The sequence below is a fragment of the Coregonus lavaretus genome, assembly GCF_964263955.1.
Source record: "Coregonus lavaretus genome assembly, chromosome: 21".
In the NCBI taxonomy this organism is placed as follows: domain Eukaryota; kingdom Metazoa; phylum Chordata; class Actinopteri; order Salmoniformes; family Salmonidae; genus Coregonus; species Coregonus lavaretus.
Genome location: NC_140008.1, coordinates 26,818,943 through 26,841,933, shown reverse-complemented (window position 1 = coordinate 26,841,933; position 22,991 = coordinate 26,818,943). Strand labels below are relative to the sequence as shown.

The window sequence follows — 22,991 nt, the reverse complement described above, 5'->3', positions numbered from 1 at the left end:
CAAATATGGTAGTGAGAGGAAGCCCAGTGGCCGGCAGTGGTAGAAGATGGAAGGAGATGGATTTTGGCCGACATTCTGCATATTTTCTCATCAATGAAACATCGATGAAACAGTTTTATTTTCCGAAAACTAGAATATGTTATGAACAGAGTGGACTAAGTTTTGTAGACTTTACCCTTTGGCAAAGTTGTCAAAAATCGCGTTGTTTAGAAGGAGTGCAAATGCAAATTGAGTTACTGCACACGCGCACATCACAGAGCAGGCGTTCCCTAACGGAAATAAGTAGATGTATGCTAGAACGGGCCAATAGGATCTCGCTAGCTCGTGCTTGGTTCAGCCCACCTCCTTGCTTGTTCTGCCCACTATGACTAATTTGTTTCCATTGGAAACGACAGGCTTTCGTCTATCTTGGTTAACTTATAAAAATTGCTGCTGCAATTCACTTAGCTTTCCACATAAGGGAGGAATTCTGTAATTTTCCTTTTTTACCCCTGTACAGTGGGTGGCGGTAATGCACCATAAATATTGGATGCCACCCGCCGTGAAACTCTGCCGAAGAAGAAGAAGAACACTACCCCGTCACTTAACGGCGAAAAGAGAACCATGCCTGGGATACTGCTAGGAGACGTGTTCCCTAACTTCGAAGCCGAGACAACCATCGGCAAGATCAAATTCCATGACTTCTTAGGAAACTCGTAAGTGCTACTTTTGTAGGCTAAAGAAGTCGGTGTGATTGCGTACTCAATTGAAAACAGTAGCCTAATAATTTACTGATTGTGTGTTTGTGTAACATTGGATGTACAGACAATAACAGACTTGGCTGAATGTCCATTGCCACGAGCTCAGCGTGAAATTTGTCATACACGGAAGACACAAGCGTCATATAACATGATGGTAATTATAGACGCTAAGCACCGGTCCAGGACCAGTTTCATGTAACGCCGTAGTTCAATGTCATATGGAAAGCGAATTTGAACAACATTACTGGGCTGATAAACAACGGTTTGTTACAACATATGTTGTCCTCAATTCCCATTGAAATAATGTAAGACACTCGTAAAATTAGATTTGTATATAAAGAATTCCTGTTTTTAACATATACACACTTGACTGTGCCCCGGTTTCCGGATAGCGATGTTTATTTTATTTTTGGTAGATTTTTTTGTTTTACATTTTTTGTTTTACAAAACGATACAAAGTACAAATTACATATAAGGCACAAATATTCATTATACAAATGATCAGCAATCAACAACTGACATGTCTAACATAAAACAAAACACAGGTAAAAACAATAAAATACTTTAAATACATATTTGTTTTTGAAAAAAATAAAGTGCAATTGTATTCACTCAGAAAAATCTCATAATGATTCAAGGAGATGTTATTAACTGTGAATAATGTCTAAACAAGATGGTTAAATTAAATCAGACATTTTTGTAATTTTGTTATGGAATTCAGGAATTTATGTTTGTGTATAAAGTATTTGGCAACGAGAAAAAAGTATATGGTCTTGTTATCATTGCAATAGTAACATATGATATCCTTCATGTCAAAAACAAGGGTAGTGTTCAAAAAGCTAAATATGTTTCCTGCAAGGTTTTCCCAAAACTCTATCACAGATTTACATTCATAGAACAAGTGTGTAAGCAGAAAACGCAGATATCATCAATGTCAACACATTTGGATAACATAGAATTACATGTGTATATACACTACCAGTCAAAAGTTTGGACACCTACTCATTCAAGGGTTTTTCTTTATTTTTACAATTTTTTACATTGTAGAGTAATAGTGAAGACATCAAAACTATGAAAGAACACATATGGAATCATGTAGTAACCAAAGAAGTGTTAAATAAATCAAAATATATTTTATATTTAAGATTCTTCAAATAGCCACCCTTTGCCTTGATGACAGCTTTGCACACGCTTGGCATTCTCTCAACCAGCTTCACCTGGAATGATTTTCCAACAGTCTTGAAGGAGTTCCATATATGCTGAGCACTTGTTGGCTGCTTTTCCTTCACTCTGCCGTCCGACTTATCCCAAACCATCTCAATTGGGTTGAGGTCGGGGGATTGTGGAGGCCAGGTCATCTGATGCAGCACTCCATCACTCTCCTTCTTGGTAAAATAGCCCTTAGACAGCCTGGAGGTGTGTTGGGTCATCAAGGTAAAGGGTGGCTATTTTGAAGAATCTCAAATATAAAATACATCTTGAATTGTTAAACACTTTTTTTGGTTACTACATTATTCTATATGTGTTATTTCATGGTTTTGACGTCTTCACTATTATTCTACAATGTAGAAAATAGTAAAAATAAAGAAAAACCCTGGAATGAGGTGGTGTATCCAAACTTTTGACTGGTACTGTATCTTATGCAGAATCTTAAAGTGCACTTCCTTACATTTGGTTGGTATACAGTATTTGTAAGGCATAAACCAAGCTTTTTTCCAGACAATGTCAGAAATAAACATGTTCCCAACAAAACTTCCGCTAGGTGTAAATTGGTTCCGTGAATGGAAAATGTGTCTTTTATGTATTTGTTACAAGATTTCTCAAGTAAACCCATGCCTTCCATGCTGAGTTCTGGATAAACTCTGTGATCATCACCAAAGCTAAGATGAGTTTTCATTAGTGTAGTTAGACTGCTGTGAATGGCGTTGATCACAGAAATAAATTCCGAAAGGTATTGGAAATACATTTTTCTATATTTTAGTAATTTAGCAGACGCTCTTATCCAGAGTGACTTACAGTTAGTGCATTCATCTTAAGATACAGTAGCTAGGTGGGACAACCACATATCACTTCTGCTTCTGTACTCAAGAAATTAGCTATCAGTAGTCAGAGCTAGGTTAAAACTAAATGTTTCTAAATGTGAAATCGTATGTTTATATGACTGATAAAGAAATAGAAAATATTCATTTTAAAGGACTGTGGTAAATATTTAGGAATACATCTATCTAAAAATCACTTAGTCAGACAATATAATAATTTCTCTCCTAAAATTAAGAACCAAAAATATATTTAATAATCTATCTATACTTGGGAGAGTGCTTCTGTCCAAGGCAGAGGGATTGTCTCGCTTTGTGTACATTTACATTTTAGTCATTTAGCAGACGCTCTTATCCAGAGCGACTTACAGTTAGTGAGTGCATACATTATTATTTTTTATTTTGTACAAACCGCTGTCTTCATTTGTAAATCCCTCTACCTGTAAAGAGATCAACAAGACCTTTCTTGACATCATCTGGAAAAATAAGTCTCTCAAACTGAAAAAGTCAGTTCTCTCAAATAAGAGGTCTGGAAATGTTGGATTTTGTTGACATAAATGACATTTTCAAGATCAATTGGTTGAAAATATGTTTGGTCAATACAGAATCAATTTGGTATTTCATTCCAAACAATGTGTTTAATAAGTTGGGAGGTCTTCCATTTTTACTGAAATCGAATTATCTTCCTGAAAGATTACCCGCCAAATTGGCTAGGTTTCACCAACAAGCTTTAATGTCCTGGAAAATATTTTCCCAGAATAAGACTCTTTTGTGGAATAATTCAGACATAACTGTAAGGAATAAGTCATTGTTCTACCCTAGCTGGCATTAAAATAATATTAACTTTGTTCTTGATGTGTTCGACAACTAGGTGTAATATTCTTTCATATGAACAATTTATAACATGCAAATATTGAGGCGGCTTATTCTAATGCTTACCCAATAAAAATGCACAAAATCACAGATTTGGCACATCATTAAGCACGTTAGGCTACACATCATTAAATATATTGAGACAAATTACAGAAAGTAGCCTACATGTAGCAAAATAGTGGTGAGGAGGAGGAGCTCCGGACCCTTCTTGTCTGGAAGTAATTTAGCCATTCATTGTAGTCATTGTGATCTGTAGAGTTGCTGTTTTCTCGTGTCTGACTATCGTATTTGTTGATTTAAATCAGACTTTATTAATATAATGAGTAATCCAGGAATGAGTGAGAACTTGAGAAAATAGCAACTCAACAGATCACACTGACTAAAATTACTTCTGGACACTAAGGGTCCGCAAGAGCTCCTCCTACTCACCACTCTATGATATCCTTCGCCACCGTCATTCTATGACATATCTCGAACCAGTCATAACTATTCAATAAAACAATACATAATTGAAATGTATTTCCAGCGACTTTTTTAGTGCATTCGGAAAGTATTCAGACGCCTTGACTTTTTCCACATTTTGTTACATACATTTGTTTTCGCCCCTCAATCTACACAAAATACCCAATAATGACGAAGCTAAAACAGGTTTTTAGATTTTTTAGCAAGTTATTCCAAAACCTGTATCCTGTTTGCAGGATTTAGTCAAGGCACTAAAGTAAAACTGCTAAAAATGTGGCAAAGAAATTAACTTTTTGCCCTGAATACAAAGCGTTATGTTTGGGGCAAATCCAACACATCACTGAGTACCACTTGTCATATTTTTAAGCATGGTGGTGGCTGCATCATTTTATGGGTATGCTTGTCATCCGCAAGGACTAGGGAGTTTTTTAGGATAAAATAAATGGAATACAGCTATAAGCACAAGGTAAAATCCTAGAAAACCTGGTTCAATATGGAATAAGTCGAGGGGTATGAATACTTTCTGAAGGCACTGTAACCAGATACAGTGCATTCGGAAAGTATTCAGACCCCTTGACTTTTTCCACATTTTGTTACGTTACAGCCTTATTCTAAAATTGATTAAATTGTTTTTTTTCCCCTCATCAATCTACACACAATACCCCATAATGACAAAGTAAAAACAGGTTTTTAGAAAATTTAGCAAATGTATTACAAAAAAAAAAAAAAGGAAATAATACATTTACATAAGTATTCAGACCATTTACTCAGTACTTTGTTGAAGTACCTTTGGCAGCGATTACCGCCTTGAGTCTTCTTTGGTATGACGCTACAAGCTTGGCACACCTGTATTTGGGGAGTTTCTCCCATTCTTCTCTACAGATCCTCTTAAGCTCTGTCAGGTTGGATGGGGCGGTTCAAGTCCGGGCTTTGGCTGGGCCACTCAAGGATATTCAGAGACTTGTCCTGAAGCCACTCCTGCGTTGTCTTGGCTGTGTGATTTGGGTCGTGGTCCTGTTGGAAGGTGAACCTTCGCCCCAGTCTGAGGTACTGAGCGCTCTGGAGCAGGTTTTCATCAAGGATCTCTCTGTACTTTGCTCTGCTCATCTTTCCCTTGATCCTGACTAGTCTCCCAGTCCCTGTCGCTGAAAAACATCCCCACAGCATGATGCTGCCACCACTATGCTTCACCTTAGGGATGGTGCCAGGTTTCCTCCAGATGTGACGCTTGGCATTCAGGCCAAAGAGTTCAATCTTGGTTTCATCTGACCAGTGAATCTTCTTTCTCATGGTCAGAGTCCTTTAGGTGCCTTTTGGCAAACTCCAAGCGGGCTGTGACGTGCCTTTTACTGAGAAGTGGCTTCCGACTGGCCACTCTACCATAAAGGCCTGATTGGTGGAGTGCTGCAGAGATGGCTGTCCTTCTGGAAGGTTCTCCCATCTCCACAGAGGAACTCTGGAGCTCTGTCAGAGTGACCATCGGGTTCTTGGTCACCTCCCTGACCAAGGCCCTTCTCCCCCGATTGCTCAGTTTGGCCGGGCGACCAGCTCTAGGAAGAGTCTTTTTTTTTCTATTTTTAAGAATGATGGAGGCCACTGTGTTCTTTGGGACCTTCAATGCTGCATAACTTTTTTGGTACCCTTCCCCTGATCTGTGCCTTGACACAATCCTGTCTCGGAGCTCTACGGAAAATTCCTTTGACCTCATAGCTTGGTTTTTGCTCTGACATGCACTGTCAACTGTGGGACCTTATATAGACGGGTGTGTGCCTTTCCAAGTCATGTCCAATCAATTGAATTTACCACAGGTGGACTCCAATCAAGTTGTAGAAACATCTCAAGGATGATCAATGGAAACGGGATGCACCTGAACTCAATTTCGAGTCTCATAGCAAAGGGTATGAATACTTATGTAAGGTATTTCTGTTCTTTATATTTCATACATTTGCAAAAATGTCTAAACCTGTTTTTGTTTTGTCATTATGGCTTATTGTGTGTAGATTTGATGAGGAAAACATTAACTTTAATCCATTTTAGAATAAGGTTGTAACGTAACAAAATGTGGAAAAAGGGAATGGTTCTGAATACTTTCCAAATGCACTGTATATTTATATTCTGCAAAATGTGTGAGGCTTTACTATGCTGCCTATACATTGCAATTATTTCTGCAACAATCTGAACATCCCATTAAATTCAGTTGTTGTGATGTGCATATAGATTTGTGTGCAGCTATATCCAGCTGTCCCATCCTTATTTATAGGCGCAATTGTTTAGATGAACACAACTTAAACTAGCTTGCAGTGAGTTTGTGACTGAGCAGACAAGGCTGCCATTGTTGTGTGTCAGCGCTCCCATTCGCTTTTGGCTTTGTGTCTGCTGATCAAAGGATCAATAGATGAGCAAAGGCAGCAGCTTTTACATCTCACTCATGCGTACACGCACGTGCACACACACAGTCGGCTTGGTCAAAGGTTTGGCCGTTACATAAGCATGAACAAACTCCTTCCAAAGTGGAGAGGGAGCAGTGCTATCAAAAGTTGACCAAACACAGCAGAATTATACCTAATGTATTCCAGTGTTTTTATAGCTCAATCATTAACATGGGCCATGCTTTTTTTCCAGTAGCCATGGAAAGTTAAATAATAGAAGAATATAAAGGGGTCAGGGTAGGGATAAGGGTTGGCACGGGGGAAGGACCCTCCAACATGGTAGATTTGGGGTGCTCTTTCACACACGCATAAATTATTATATTGAATAACTTTGGCTTTGCACAGCCGTGTGTGGTGCAGCCGGAGGGGGGGGTGGACTCAAGCATTTCCTGCCGCAGGGTTAAATGATTGTGCAGAACTAGAGACTGGTTCAACACCCCCTCTAGGGGATTTAGGTTTCTACTGAACAGAGCAAATTCATTTAGTTTTTCTACTGCCATTGCTGTGGTCCAATATGGAGGGATGGGAGAGAGGAGGGGTGGTAGAGGAAAGAAGATGACTTGAAACTTATACAAATCTCAAGATAAAATGTTTCACTGTGTTTGTTTGGGTAGTTATTTATTTTACTCTGTAGCTAAAAGCCTCTCATTTGGATGTTTTGGCACTCAGTACATGATTGGCCAGAGATTATTCTGTTATTGCAACACCCTAACAGTCCCCCATTCAAACACTGGTGGTTGTACAGCTCTGTTTCTAGTGCAACAGTTTAAATGTTTTCTTATAGACTATTGCTATAATACAGAATGATGTGCAAATGATTGTGGTACTTAAAAACCATTCACAATTACTGTCTTGACCTGTATTGTCCTACAGAAGACCACCTGTTACGCTACTTTGAAAAATAATTCTAACCATACTGTCCCAGTCTGACACAATGAGTGGTGTGGGAAAGGAGGAGAGCAATGTTTAGAGGGCTTGCTTTTATATTCAATGACCCCGTCTCTATTATTTGGATGTAATATGACGCTAAAAAGGTGTGGTTCTACAAAGCACTCTAGTTTTCCTGTTATTTTCTTCACACAGTCTCACATACATTGTTGCATCATTGGTGAACCACACATTCCAGAGACTAGTCACCTGATAGTCAGATGGTCACACTCTGCCTCTCATTTAGTAAAAGTGAATGGATTAAATAAAACTCACACACACTGTCTAACCCAGGACTGCCCAACCCTGTTCCTGGAGAGCTACTGTCCTGTAGGTTTTTGCTCCAATCCTAATCTAGCACACCTGATTCTAATAATTAGCAGGTTGATAAGATTAATCAGGTTAGGAACACCTGGGGTTGGAGCGAAAACCACCAACAGGGTTGGGCAGTCGTGGTCTAGCCTAATGTTTTCCTCTGCATATACTTACTCTCCTCCCTCCCTCTCTCCTCTCCTCCAGATGGGGAATCCTGTTCTCCCACCCCCGGGACTTTACTCCAGTGTGTACCACAGAGCTGGCCTGTGCTGCCAAGATCAGCGATGAGTTCAAGAAACGCCACGTCAAGATGATTGCGCTGTCCATCGACAGCGTGGCGGACCACCTCGCCTGGAGCAAGGTCTGTCTACCCCTTTCTCTGCATCCATTGCCTAAGTGGTTAAAATGTAGAGAGCACATTCCCGTACATTGCATAACTACAATATGGACGGCCTCTCTCACACAGATTTACTACCATATCTAAACACTGTCAGCCATGTCTAAATTAATATTGCATGCATACACACCCTGTGTAATCCCCCTGAGACTGCTTTAGTCAGCACAGCTGTTACACTCCATCTCAACTGCATTCACAGATGGCCATTTCTCTACAGAAATATATTGTGTAGAACAGATATGTTTGTCTGTCAAGTATAACAGGGAATAGTGTTAGCTTTTCATTACATTTCTATCTGCAAGGGCCTGAACGTTTTACCTCCTCCCTTAAAGGCCTTTCTTTGGTCCAACAGGGGAACGAGTTCCTCTGGACTGCCAAGTTCTCAAATCTTATACTGTGGCATTGGTGATTGGACAGATGGCTAGATTGCTAGGTTACAGAAGCACCTCCCCCGTCCTCCAAAGTTCTCAACAAGTTTTTTCAATGAAAAGTTAACCTTTTTGAAGTTCACTGAATCAAGTTTTCCCACCCCCTCTCCCTACACACACACACACACACACACACACACAACCACCTCTGGCTGAACCTGTATGACTAATGGCAGCCTTCCTTCCCACAGTGAGGATTATTATTTTTGTCTGATGTCCAGTTTTTGATTAGACCAGACCAGCCATTACACTGCAGTTTATACTTCTGTAATCTCGGTTAACTCAGAACTAAAGTCTCAAGTAATTGGTCAACTGCTCGATTAAGTTCTGGGTCCATCCACGTTAAGAGAAGAGATCAAGAAATGATAGAAAAAGAAGCGGAACTGGAACGAGGAGCTAAAACCCTCGCTCTTTGCAAGTTATGAGCCGAATGTGCTAACACCTGCGAAATCGGGATTTGTCCAAATAACCAGTGACGAAAAACCCAAACACCGGAACTACTGCTGCTCTTATCTTATGAATCCATTCAATCCCAACAGATTCTCTCAGTTTACACACAGAATCTTTCCACAAGAGATTAATACTGCTGCTGTGAACACTGCAACTATCTCCACCATTTTAACACCTCTACAACTGTAAACATGTACAGTTGAAGTCGGAAGTTTACATACACCATACACATACACAATACATTTAAACTCAGTTTTTCACAATTCCTGACATTTAATCTTTGTAAAACCTCCCTGTCTTAGGTCAGTTAGGATCACCACTTTATTTTAAGAATGTGAAATGTCAGAATAATAGTAGAGAGAATTATTTCTTTCATCACATCAGAAGTTTACATACACTCAATTAGTATTTGGTAGCATTGCCTTTAAATTGTTTAACTTGGGTCAAACGTTTCGCACAATAAGTTGAGTGAATTTTGGCCTATTCCTCCTGACAGAGCTGGCGTAACTGAGTCAGGTTTGTAGGCCTCCTTGCTTGCACACACCTTTTCAGTTCTGCCCACACATTTCCTATAGGATTGAGGTCAGGGCTTTGTGATGGCCACTCCAATACCTTGACTTTGTTGTCCTTAAGCCATTTTGCCACAACTTTGGAAGTATGCTTGGGGTCATTGTCCATTTGGAAGACCCATTTGCGACCAAGCTTTAACTTCCTGACTGATGTCTTGAGATGTTGCTTCAACATCATTTTCCTTCCTCATGATGCCATCTATTTTGTGAAGTGCACCAGTCCCTCTTGCAGCAAAGCACCCCCACAGCATGATGCTGCCACCCCCGTGCTTCACGGTTGGTTTGGTGTTCTTCGGCTTGCAAGGGTCCCCCTTTTTTCTCCAAACATAACGATGGTTATTATGGCCAAACAGTTCTATATTTGTTTCATCAGACCAGAGGACATTTCTCCAAAAAGTACGATCTTTGTCCCCATGTGCAGTTGCAAACCGTAGTCTGTCTTTTTTATGGCGGTTTTGGAGCAGTGGCTTCTTCCTTGCTGAGCGGCCTTTCAGGTTAGGTCGATATAGGACTCGTTTTACTGTGGATATAGAAACTGTCAAGTTGTCCGTGATTTCTGGCTGACCACAGCTCTGCCCAAACTTGAAAACGGCTTTATCCTTGATGAACGCAAAGGACAACTCAAAACTGTTCACTTTATGATTTTTTATTGTCATAAAGATGGAACAGAATAGCTGATAACCTTCAAAACACACAAGCAAAAAACCATGGATTAGTTACAAATAACTCTCAATTCCACTTTCTCAAAAATAAGCATAAACTAATGTTACTGAATCCTCAAACCTAACCAAACAATCATTTCATCATTTAGATTAACCTAGGATCATTGCAAGTTAATAATTAAATATCTAACAATACACATGATTATAGTAACGTTACTGTCAAGTTCTACGTTCACATAATGAAGTCTTCACTATTTAATTTAATTAATAATTGTATTGTATGTTACAACCAAACAAAAGGGCATATAGAAGCATGAATTCACAACACATTCTGTCCTACCAGTTGCGTCTTTGGATGATCAGGAGCTGTGGTCATTGGTATCTCTTCTCAGGAATGAGTGAGAGCCAAGTAAGCTTTTACCAAACATTTCGATGCCATGCACATGCACTGCTTGTGGGTGCGCAGGTTAATATGGTCCCCAGAGCACTTCCTGGTGGTTGGTTTCAACAGCTCCGGTTGCATGGTTGCCCCCTGCAGGTTGGGAGTGCTTTGAGCACCCTGGGTGGATTTAGGCTTGAGTGCTCGGTACAGCTTGTAGTCAGGAATTGACACAACAGAAACTTTTGTACCTGTTTCCTCCAGCATCTTCACAAGGTCCTTTGCTGTTGTTCTGGGATTGATTTGCACTTTTTGCACCAAAGTACGTTAATCTCTAGGAGACAGAACACGTCTCCTTCCTGAGCGGTATGACGGCTGCGTGGTCCCATGGTGTTTATACTTGCGTACTATTGTTTGTACAGATGAACGTGGTACCTTCAGGCATTTGGAAATTGCTCCCAAGGATTAACCAGACTTGTGGAGGTCTACAATTTATTTCTGAAGTCTTGGCTGATTTTCTTTTGATTTTTCCCATGATGTCAAGCAAAGGCACTGAGTTTGAAGGTAGGCCTTGAAATACATCCACAGGTTCACCTCCAATTGACTCAAATGATGTCAATTAGCCTATCACAAGCTTCTAAAGCCATGACATCATTTTCTGGAATTTTCCAAGCTATTTAAAGTCACAGTCAACTTAGTGTATGTGAACTTCTGACCCACTGGAATTGTGATACAGTGAAATATTCTGTCTGTAAAGAATTGTTGGAAAAATTACTTGTGTCATGCACAAAGTAGATGTCCTAACCGACTTGTCAAAACTATAGTTTGTTAACAAGAAATTTGTGGAGTGGTTGAAAAATGAGTTTTAATGACTCCAACCTAAGTGTATGTAAACTTCCGACTTCAATTGTAACTGTCCAGACTAATGGCCCCCATTTATAATAGCATTCACTCTGGCCACAACCTGTTCCAATCCAGTCACCCTGATGTTGATGTGTCTGTGAAAGAGCTGAGTCACTCAGATCAGAGTTATAGTTCTCAGTACTGTAGGTTATACTACATACAGTCACAGGTTCTGCTGTTTGTAGTTCACATCATGATAACAGTAGAGTCACTGCACCTGCACTGCACCGATCACTGCACCTGTACACAGCCCATCTGAAATTAGCCCGCCCAACTACCTCATCCCTATATTGTTATCTATTTTGCTCATTTGTACCCCAGTATCTCTATTTGCACATCATCTCTTGCACATCTATCATTCCAGTGTTAATACTAATTGTAATTATTTTGCACTATAGCCTATTTTATTGCCTACCTCCATAACTTGCTAAATTTGCACACTGTATATTATATGTATTTCTGTTGTATTTTTGACTTTGTTTTGTTTTACCCCATATGTAACTCTGTGTTTGTTTTTATCGCACTGCTATGCTTTATCTTGGCCAGGTCGCAGTTGTAAATGAGAACTTGTTCTCAACTGGTTTACCTGGTTAAATAAAGGTAAAATAAAAACAGTAGAGTGAGTTATTGAGCAAAGAAAGGACACTTTTACTCTTCTGATTACTGAAGTCTGTAAAGACGTCAATGATCAAAATGACAGCCAGTAAAGGTGATACAGTCCCCTGCCCTTCCTGATTATCGCTGACCTCTAACCTCTCTCCCTCTGTAGGATGTGATGGCGTTTAACAGTGAGAGTGCGGGCTCTCCCCTGCCCTTCCCCATCATCGCTGATGATAAGAGGGAGCTGTCAGTTCAGCTGGGCATGCTGGACCCTGATGAGCTCGACAAGGATGGCATGCCCCTCACCGCACGCTGTGTGAGTATTAGGTCACAGACACATCCATGAGATGTAAACGACAACATTTTTGCCGAAGAAAATGAAGATCAAATTGGTGTTTGTTTATATGACCCCTCCCCTTTGGTCCCTCCACCAGGTGTTTGTGATTGGTCCAGATAAGAAGATGAAGCTTTCGATCTTGTACCCTGCCACCACTGGAAGGAACTTTGACGAGCTGCTCCGTGTCATCGACTCTCTGCAGCTCACCGCTCTCAAGAAGGTGGCCACACCTGTCAACTGGAAGGTATACACACACCCCCCTGTTGATTGAAAGTTACTCACATCTCGATATTAGAACACTTTGAAAACGTCTGACTAACTTATAATTTGGAGAGAGTGGAGACTTTATAGGTGCCATATTGTTTTTTAACTTAATATTTCTCTCTTTCTCTCCCTCGCTCTCTCTCAGCCTGGTCAGAAGTGTATGGTTATTCCCTCTCTCTCTGATGCCGAGGCCGCTGAACTTTTCCCAAATGGCGTCACCACCAAAGAGCTGCCTTCTGGGAAAAAATACCTCCGCTACACACAGCTCTGAGCCTCAGGTGGGCGCCACATAGTCATCCTGGACACAACACAAAGCCCAGATAGGCCCACTGCCATAGTATCCACCTCTAGTAGTCCTATCACAGCGTAACCAATCATCTCTTTAAGAGTTGACAGTCTTGTTGGTTTAGATACTTTAATCAGTGCATCTCACTACTTACAGTGGGGGAAAAAAGTATTTAGTCAGCCACCAATTGTGCAAGTTCTCCCACTTAAAAAGATGAGAGAGGACTGTAATTTTCATCATAGATACACGTCAACTATGACAGAAAAAAAAATCCAGAATATCACATTGTAGGATTTTTTATGAATTTATTTGCAAATTATGGTGGAAAATAAGTATTTGGTCACCTACAAACAAGCAAGATTTCTGGCTCTCACAGACCTGTAACTTCTTCTTTAAGAGGCTCCTCTGTCCTCCACTCGTTACCTGTATTAATGGCACCTGTTTGAACTTGTTATCAGTATAACTCCTGAGTGGCGCAGTGGTCTAAGGCACTGCATCGCAGTGCTAACTGTGCCACTAGAGATCCTGGTTCAAATCCAGGTTCTGTCGCAGCCGGCCGCGACCGGGAGACTCATGGGCGGCGCACAATTGGCCCAGCGTCGTCCAGGGTAAGGGAGGGAATGGCCGGCAGGGATGTAGCTCAGTTGATAGAGCATGGCGTTTGCAACGCCAGGGTTGTGGGTTTGTTTCCCACGGGGGGCCAGTATAAAAAAAAATATGTATTCACTAACTGTAAGTCGCTCTGGATAAGAGCGTCTGCTAAATGACTAAAAAAAAAAAAAAATAATAATAATAAAATAAAAAAAAGACACCTGTCCACAACCTCAAACAGTCACACTCCAAACTCCACTATGGCCAAGACCAAAGAGCTGTCAAAGGAAACCAGAAACAACATTGTAGACCTGCACCAGGCTGGGAAGACTGAATCTGCAATAGGTAAGCAGCTTGGTTTGAAGAAATCAACTGTGGGAGCAATTATTAGGAAATGGAAGACGTACAAGACCACTGATAATCTCCCTCGATCTGGGGCTCCACGCAAGATCTCACCCCGTGGGGTCACAAGAACTGATCACAAGAATGGTGAGCAAAAATCCCAGAACCACACGGGGGGACCTAGTGAATGACCTGCAGAGAGCTGGGACCAAAGTAACAAATCCTACCATCAGTAACACACTACGCCGCCAGGGACTCAAATCCTGCAGTGCCAGACGTGTCTCCCTGCTTAAGCCAGTACATGTCCAGGCCCGTCTGAAGTTTGCTAGAGTGCATTTGGATGATCCAGAAGAGGATTGGGAGAATGTCAGATGAAACCAAAATATAACTTTTTGGTAAAAACTCAACTCGTTGTGTTTGGAGGACAAAGAATGCTGAGTTGCATCCAAAGAACACCATACCTACTGTGAAGCATGGGGGTGGAAACATCATGCTTTGGGGCTGTTTTTCTGCAAAGGGACCAGGGCGACTGATCCGTGTAAAGGAAAGAATGAATGGGGCCATGTATCGTGAGATTTTGAGTGAAAACCTCCTTCCATCAGCAAGGGCATTGAAGATGAAACGTGGCTGGGTCTTTCAGCATGACAATGATCCCAAACACACCGCCCGGGCAACGAAGGAGTGGCTTCGTAAGAAGCATTTCAAGGTCCTGGAGTGGCCTAGCCAGTCTCCAGATCTCAACCCCATTGAAAATCTTTGGAGGGAGTTGAAAGTCCGTGTTGCCCAGCGACAGCCCCAAAACATCACTGCTCTAGAGGAGATCTGCATGGAGGAATGGGCCAAAATACCAGCAACAGTGTGTGAAAACCTTGTGAAGACTTACAGAAAACGTTTGACCTGTGTCATTGCCAACAAAGGGTATATAACAAAGTATTGAGAAACTTTTGTTATTGACCAAATACTTATTTTCCACCATAATTTGCAAATAAATTCATTAAAAATCCTACAATGTGATTTTCTGGATTTATTTTTCTCATTTTGTCTGTCATAGTTGACGTGTACCTATGATGAAAATTACAGGCCTCTCTCATCTTTTTAAGTGGGAGAACTTGCACAATTGGTGGCTGACTAAATACTTTTTTTCCCCACTGTACATCTTCACTAAGTATCCATTAATCCATTCATAGTCATGTATTCTGTGGAGCAAGGCTTGGAAATGAACTTATCATTGTAGTGTTGCTACCCCAATAAACACACTTTTGGAGCAACCACTGTGGGTGTGTGTTTTTTGGTGGTTATGATATGAAGCTAGAAATCCATGCTATGTTTAACTGGGTAGAATATAGCTCTGCTTCAATACTTAGAAAATGCATCCTTCCAGTAACTGAATGGTAACTTTGCTTTCACTTGAATTGTTTTGAGTTTTAAAAACTTGCACAGATCACATCTAATCTCCTATAGATCAGTGTTGACCTCACGGATGGAAAGGATCCATTTGACCAGTACACAAACAGGAGGTAATTACCCTGAATTACCTCCTGTAATGATTCTGTGCGATTAGATAGAGCTGAGGCCTTAGAGAATAATGGAAAGCCAGTTAACAAGTGTTTGGTTTAGTACTTGAGTCACAGAAGGCCAGGGGCCTCATTTATCAACTGTATGTAAAAACAAGTCTGTGCATAAACCATGCGTGGGATCATTCCCACCCAAAGTGAGATTTATCAATATGAACGTTCGCTTGAGTGTGCATACATTTATGCATAGCCATGCACAGTGGTGTAAAGTACGTAAGTAAAAATACTTTAAAGTACTACTTAAGTAGTTTTTGGGGGTATCTGTACTTTACTTTACTAATTATATTTTTGACAACTTTTACTCCACTAAATTCTTAAAGAAAATAATGTACTTTTTACTCCATACATTTTCCCTGACACCCAGAAGTACTCGTTACATTTTGAATGCTTAGCAGGACAGGAAAATGGTCCAATTCACACAATTATCAAGAGAACATCCCTATCGCCTCTGATCTGGCGGACTCACTAAACACAAATGCTTCGTTTGTAAATTATGTCTGTGTTGGAGTGTGCCGCTGGCTATCCGTAAATTGCTGGCTATCCGTAAATTAAAAATCATGCCAAAGGAATTTGAAATGATTTTTACTTTTGATACTTAAGTATATTTAAAAACAAATACTTTTGGACTTTTACTCAAGTAGTATTTTACTGGGTGACTTTTACTTGAGTCATTTTCTATTAAGGTATCTTTACTTTTACTCAAGTATGGAAATTGGGTACTTTTTCCACAACTGGCCATGCATTTGCACAGTGCCAAGTGATGGAATAAGGGAACTGCTTGTCAAGCATAGAATGGGGAAAATATATGTTGAAATTGTGAGTAATAATTAAATCCTTTTTCGATTTCATTGTATTTCCATTGTGAATTAATGCAACATATCTTAACATGCTTTATAATTCGACCACATCATTGCATTTGTTACAATATCAATCCATATAAAGTACAGTAATGTGTTAGATGAGAGGTACGTGTGAAAGTTACCACTGTTGAAATACTTTATAAGACTGAGAATGGGAAAGGTAATGAGAGATTGCTCTGATTTGGCACACGCTGCATTTCGCTGAGAGCACGTTTTTAGAGACAGATGGGGCTTTTTCTGCAGAAAGTATAGATTGGCTCATCAGATATAGTTTCCAAAAAAACGATCTTATAGGATTTTTGCGAGGATTTAAGACCTACTTTAAAAAGGCAAACTCATGCCATTCCGCTGCATATCTAAGTGCTTTCCTGTGCGGCTCAGTTGGTAGAGCATGGCACTTGCAACGCCAGGGTTGTGGGTTCGATTCCCACAGGGGACCAGTACGAACAAATTTGAAAATGTATGCACTCACTACTGTAAGTAGCTCTGGATAAGAGCATCTGCTAAAATGTCTATCCACCCTCAGGGAATTGGCAACTGGCACTTTTCAGCAAGAGCTTGCTGATTTGGCATCTCACAGCCCTCGATGAGCCAAAGTTTTGGATGCAATCATCAGCAAAATGCACAGTAACACATACCATTTCCATACACCATAACACAACAGGTCAAGATGGGTTTCTTTGCCATGATGCCATCAATGGGTTCCCAAATACGAATGGAGCAATAGACGGCACCCACATCGCCATAAAATCATCATCCCAAAACAATTTCAATTATGTGAACAGAAAAGGCTTCCACTCTTTATGGGCAGGTGATTGGTTTTTGTGATGCGCAGAAGACGCTGCTGAATGTGGTGGCAAGGTGGTCAGGTGGAACGCATGAGTCGTTCATTCTGCAGAACATCAATGTTGGGAGGTGAGGATGGATGGCTTATTGTGTTGTCTACTCGTGAGGTATATTTGCCATTGCTAAAGGAACTTAATTGTCCTAATGGTCCTCTCTTTGTAGATATGTTTTTATTTTTATTGGTCAAGCCACAACTGAGCGAGCCAAATAAAACCATTTGGTTGTACTCAATCTCTGACACTAGCACCTCTATTTAAGTCTGAGTTTTTAGTTTTACGTAGCTTTTTGTACGCAATATTGATAAATGAGGCCCCAGAAGCTTTAGGTGGTTTCAAGCACCCCAAAAGGTAGGGAAACACTGCTCTAGAGCTGTTGTTGACAGACACTGTGCTGAAACCATCCAATGCTTTACTCTGTTTTACCAGCAGATGGCAGTACTTCCACAGTAATGTAAAGGACTTCAGCGCCATGGGGAGATTCTCATTTGATTAAAATACCGTCCTCTCCTCGACTCCTCCATCCTCTCTCCTCCGTGACCCGGAAACCGATAAGTGGTCGAGTGGTCAAGGAGAGTATCAATTAGTTAGTAGGCAAACGCAGTAGTGTCCTCGCCTCCTCCCACTGAGGAAGCAAATGCCCCGAGTCCATTGCAGATCAGTTTTGACATATGCCACACCTCCTTTGAATCGGCTGTTGTTTACTTGGAGGAGAAGAGCATGCACATATTTAAAAGCCATATGCTACTTATACCTTTATAAAATGTCTAACACAACTAGCTAAATGTATTTTTAAAACTTTACACATTTAATATGGGAGTCCACCCCTGTAAACAATTTGCATGATGCCACATGAGTGAAGGAGTCTCATTTCATACAAGTGCATTTGGCTCAGAGTTTAGTTTGAGATGTAAAATTGTAATAGTACTAAAAACATAGTTTAGAACTCAATGACTGGTTTTAATTTGTTTCCTGCACCCGGATTAAGGCCAATGGAGAATATCCATTGAAATTCTTCTAAGTCTAGGAAAATACTTTGTCTGGGACAGGGAAACTAGCTTTCAGTGTTGCTTGAGAGGAACTCTAGTTAATAATTGACATGTGAACCTGTTCAAGTGTTTTAACTAGACCATGGTGTGTGTTACCTAACACAGGTATTCAACCCACATAGCTGGGGATCATATACCACTGTAAAGGACCTCAAGGTTTGAACACATGGACACCCACGTACGCACACACAGAGGACGCTTGCTACCAAGGACAAAGAGGGGACTCCCTTTGTGTGAAGAAAGATAGAATGTGTCTGGAATGTCTTTGAAGATTTCGACTACGCCCCATGCCCCTGACCCTTTCTGCTTCCAGGACACTGCGAATCAGAGAGCATGGCATTCTTCCACAGTTCTACCCCACTAACCTCTGTCTTATACCCACATTTGAAGTGCAAAACTGTATGCTTTGGTTTAGTGCACACCGTTACAATAGTCCCAAGTACCGGTAGATGCATGGAGTGTATTTGTATGACCAAAGTCAGACTGATCTGTGCTGTGGTATGGACAGTAAGATGGTCCTTACATGGTGTATCCTCTAGATGGCAATGCTGCTACAGCTGATTCACTGAGGCAACAGTCATTGGTACACCCCAAGGTTCAAGTGAAAGGTCGTCAAACAAGCTTGGAACAATCTTCCCTTTAATGAGATTAATTACGTTTAGTTCATAGCAGTTAGTTTATGTCACTGAGCAGGTAGACTCACACACAGCAGTGGAGCTGCAATACAGGCAAGACCCACATTCCCAGCCCCAACGACACCACCACCCCAATCAACAGCAGCAGATGTGTGTGTTCTATAGCCCTTCTCCTGGGCATGTCACACTGGGCAACTAATACACCACCAGCAGCTGCTAGTAACACACTCGCACACGCACACCTGATCCATATCCAATGCTGATTGTCACAACATGAAGTCTATTTCCAGTGTATTCTCTGTGTTATTGTTACTCAATCATCAAGCATGGTGAGGGTGTGTGTGTGTGTGGAAGTGTGTTTACTACAATCTCAGCTGCTGCTCAAACGTGGGAAAGAGGGCAAATTGTAGAAGTTCTGGCTGGGGGAGCAGTGTGTGTGTGTGCGTGTGCGTGTGGGTGTGTGCCTGTATGTGTGTATGTGTGTGTAGGAGGTTGTTATTCCCATGTTGTGCCAGGCATTGACTTCAGTAGTGGAAACGGTTTTAAAAATATTTTATTTGAACCCTATCCTAAACCTTACCCTTACCTTAACCATTTGGATTGAGTGCCTAAACTTAACCCTCAAAATTTAACGTTTGGAGAAATGGAACGATACAGAGCAGCAGGAGTAACAAAAACACCTCAAAAGTTGACGTTTGAAGCAACTTCAAAATGTGGCATTTGGAGAATGTGGATGAACGTCTAATTCTGCAGTGAGACTTTGAGAGCTTGTTGCTTCATCACCTGAGGCTGCCAGTGACCCACAGATTAACAAGCCAGAGACCAGGGAGGAAAACCACACACACACACAGCTCTGATGCTTTCCAGACTCTCTCTCCCTCCCTGATTGCCTGGCACTCTCACCCCTTTCTCCCTCCCCCATCTCACTCTCACCACTCTTATCTGCCTCCACCTCCCTCTACCTCCACTTTGCTCTCTTGTACAACAAAAACATACAAGTTCAATCAGTTTCTTTCTCTGACTATCACTCTTTCATTCTTCTTTCTTTTTTAAATAAACTTAATCCAAGCAGCTTGCTGACAGAAGGCCATTGTAGACACACTGTAGAGCTCCTAGAAAATGTAATGGCTGATGGTCATTTAGTTAGCTGTACGACGCCTGTGATAAATGTCAATGTAAGTGCTATTATTCTCACTCTCTCCCTCGCTCTCGCTCTCTCTCTCCCTCACTCCTATCTTTCTCTCTTTCTCACTCCCCCCACCCCCCCTTCTATAACCGGGACACATACATAATCAGTAGTGGTGTATCACCTGAGTAATGTCTAAGGGTGTCTGGACTTTAAAACACAAGTCAACACTAATGTCCAGGACTATATCACAGCCTTAACGCAAATAGCTGTCACTGTGTGTGTGTGTGCCCTGCTGTCTGATCATAATAAAGAGGACTGTCATTAAAAGGAGACATCAAACACAAGGCAGTAAGGCTCAGACAGGCCACAGAGCAGAGTGCTTTAACAGAGCACTTTCTGGAAGGATAGAGGGAGACCACCATGACTGGCATACAGACATAGCCTACACGTATGCATTAATATACAGTGGGGGGAAAAAAGTATTTAGTCAGCCACCAATTGTGCAAGTTCTCCCACATAAAAAGATGAGAGAGGCCTGTAATTTTCATCATAGGTACACGTCAAATATGACAGACAAAATGAGAAAAAAAATCAACGCAGACTTTCAACTCCCTCCAAAGATTTTCTATGGGGTTGAGATCTGGAGACTGGCTAGGCCACTCCAGGACCTTGAAATGCTTCTTACGAAGCCACTCCTTCGTTTCCCGGGCGGTGTGTTTGGGATCATTGTCATGCTGAAAGACCCAGCCACGTTTCATCTTCAATGCCCTTGCTGATGGAAGGAGGTTTTCACTCAAAATCTCACGATACATGGCCCCATTCATTCTTTCCTTTACACGGATCAGTCGTCCTGGTCCCTTTGCAGAAAAACAGCCCCAAAGCATGACGTTTCCACCCCCATGCTTCACAGTAGGTATGGTGTTCTTTGGATGCAACTCAGTATTCTTTGTCCTCCAAACACGACGAGTTTAAGCAGGGGGACACGTCTGGCACTGCAAGATTTGAGTCCCTGGCGGCGTAGTGTGTTACTGATGGTAGGCTTTGTTGCTTTGGTCCCAGCTCTCTGCAGGTCATTCACTAGGTCCCCCCGTGTGGTTCTGGGATTTTTGCTCACCGTTCTTGTGATCAGTTCTTGTGACCCCACGGGGTGAGATCTTGCGTGGAGCCCCAGATCGAGGGAGATTATCAGTGGTCTTGTATGTCTTCCATTTCCTAATAATTGCTCCCACAGTTGATTTCTTCAAACCAAGCTGCTTACCTATTGCAGATTCAGTCTTCCCAGCCTGGTGCAGGTCTACAATTTTGTTTCTGGTGTCCTTTGACTGCTCTTTGGTCTTGGCCATAGTGGAGTTTGGAGTGTGACTGTTTGAGGTTGTGGACAGGTGTCTTTTATACTGATAACAAGTTCAAACAGGTGCCATTAATACAGGTAACGAGTGGAGGACAGAGGAGCCTCTTAAAGAAGAAGTTAGAGGTCTGTGAGAGCCAGAAATCTTGCTTGTTTGTAGGTGACCAAATACTCATTTTCCACCATAATTTGCAAATAAATTCATAAAAAATCCTACAATGTGATTTTCTGGAAAAAAAAATCTCAATTTGTCTGTCATAGTTGACGTTTACCTATGATGAAAATTACAGGCCTCTCTCATCTTTTTAAGTGGGAGAACTTGCACAATTGGTGGCTGACTAAATACTTGTTTTCCCCCACTGTACATATTGAATAGATAGATGGATAAAGAGAGAAAGACAGAGGGACAGAGAGAATAGAGTGTGTATTTGTTGCTATGGTAACCGTTTGGGTGTAGTTGCTGGGTTGTTATGGTAACTGTTTGGGGTTTTGGCTCCAGTTCCAAACCATAGAGACATTTTGGTCAGTTCTGAAACCAGCATGGCTTTCTTGGCTCTTACACTAAGGGTGTTTTCACCGAAATGGTTTTGAACGGTTTTTCCAAACTCTGGTGCGTTTACCCCCTCAGGGGGCTTTCATACCAAATCGCTTCGTAGCGTTTTTTCCGAACTCTGGCACGTTTCCCCCTTAGTTTGTTTCCTTTGGACTGGTGTGAACACTATCCACACTCGGAGCGCACTAAACAGCGCACCGTGGTTCGCTCAAAAAGGGTGGTCCGATTCCATTCATATCATGGTGCGGTTAGTTGCAGGTGTGAAAGCAGTCCAGACCAAACAGAGAAAAAGACCCAGAGGCGCTGCAGGCCTATTATTTGTGAAATGCACGCAGTAGCCTACCATAACTCTGAAACATTCTGTGAGTAGCAGCACATTTACACTGAGTGTACAAAACATTAAGAACACCTCAATTCGTCGGGGCATGGACTCTACAAGATGTCGAAGCGTTCGACAGGCAAGCTGGCCCATGTTGACTCCAATGCTTCCCTCAGTTGTGCCAAGTTGGCTGGATGTCCTTTGGGTGGTGGACCATTCTTGATACAGATGGGAAACTGTTGATTGTGAAAATCCCAGCAGTGTTGCAGTTCTTGACACAAACCGGTGCACCAGGCACCTACTACCATACCCCGTTCAAAGGCACTTAAATCTTTTGTCTTGCCCATTCACCTTCTGAATGGCACACATACACAATCCATGTCTCAATTGTCTCAAGGCATAAAAATCCTTCTTTAACCTGTCTTCTCCCCATCTACACTGATTGAAGTAGTTTTAACAAGTGACATCAATAAGGGATCATAGCTTTCACCTGGATTCACCTGGTCAGTCTGTCATGGAAAGAGCAGGTGTTCCTAATGTTTTGTACAGTCAGTGTATGAGTGCATCTGATGCAGATTAGGGGAGACGGGGCTATAGCCTATCAAGCTTATTCACGTTGCATTTAGAGGGGCTATTGCACGGTTTCCTCCTGCATGTTGTTGGAAGACAAAATTAAGTTAATGTAATATAAC

At 41.4% G+C, this 22,991-nt stretch overlaps 1 protein-coding gene across 2 annotated transcripts; it reads left to right on the top strand.

The window, feature by feature from the left end:
* Positions 1–558: 558 nt before the first annotated feature.
* Positions 559–15,262, top strand: prdx6 (peroxiredoxin 6). 2 transcript variants are annotated; one of them, XR_014614907.1, is made up of 6 exons: positions 559–695; positions 7,987–8,143; positions 12,340–12,486; positions 12,605–12,751; positions 12,917–13,527; positions 13,866–15,262. XR_014614907.1 is itself a non-coding variant. In XM_084185456.1 (5 exons), the coding sequence occupies exons 1-5, from the start codon at positions 604–606 to the stop codon at positions 13,040–13,042; spliced, it is 669 nt and encodes a 222-aa protein (XP_084041582.1). In that variant the 5' UTR covers positions 561–603; the 3' UTR covers positions 13,043–13,826. The 2 variants fall into 2 exon arrangements, 1 of the variants encoding a protein (XP_084041582.1); XM_084185456.1 differs by lacking the exon at positions 13,866–15,262 and having other exon boundaries at positions 561–695; positions 12,917–13,826.
* Positions 15,263–22,991: the final 7,729 nt, after the last annotated feature.

What these genes read in the sequence shown, in the direction of transcription:
- prdx6 (XM_084185456.1), top strand. Translation starts at nt 604, where the DNA reads ATGCCTGGGATACTGCTAGGAGACGTGTTCCCTAACTTCGAAGCCGAG. An exon ending in CATGACTTCTTAGGAAACTC is followed by an intron (nt 696 to 7,986) that starts GTAAGTGCTACT and finishes CCTCTCCTCCAG; the next exon opens with ATGGGGAATCCTGTTCTCCC. An exon ending in CCACACCTGTCAACTGGAAG is followed by an intron (nt 12,752 to 12,916) that starts GTATACACACAC and finishes GCTCTCTCTCAG; the next exon opens with CCTGGTCAGAAGTGTATGGT.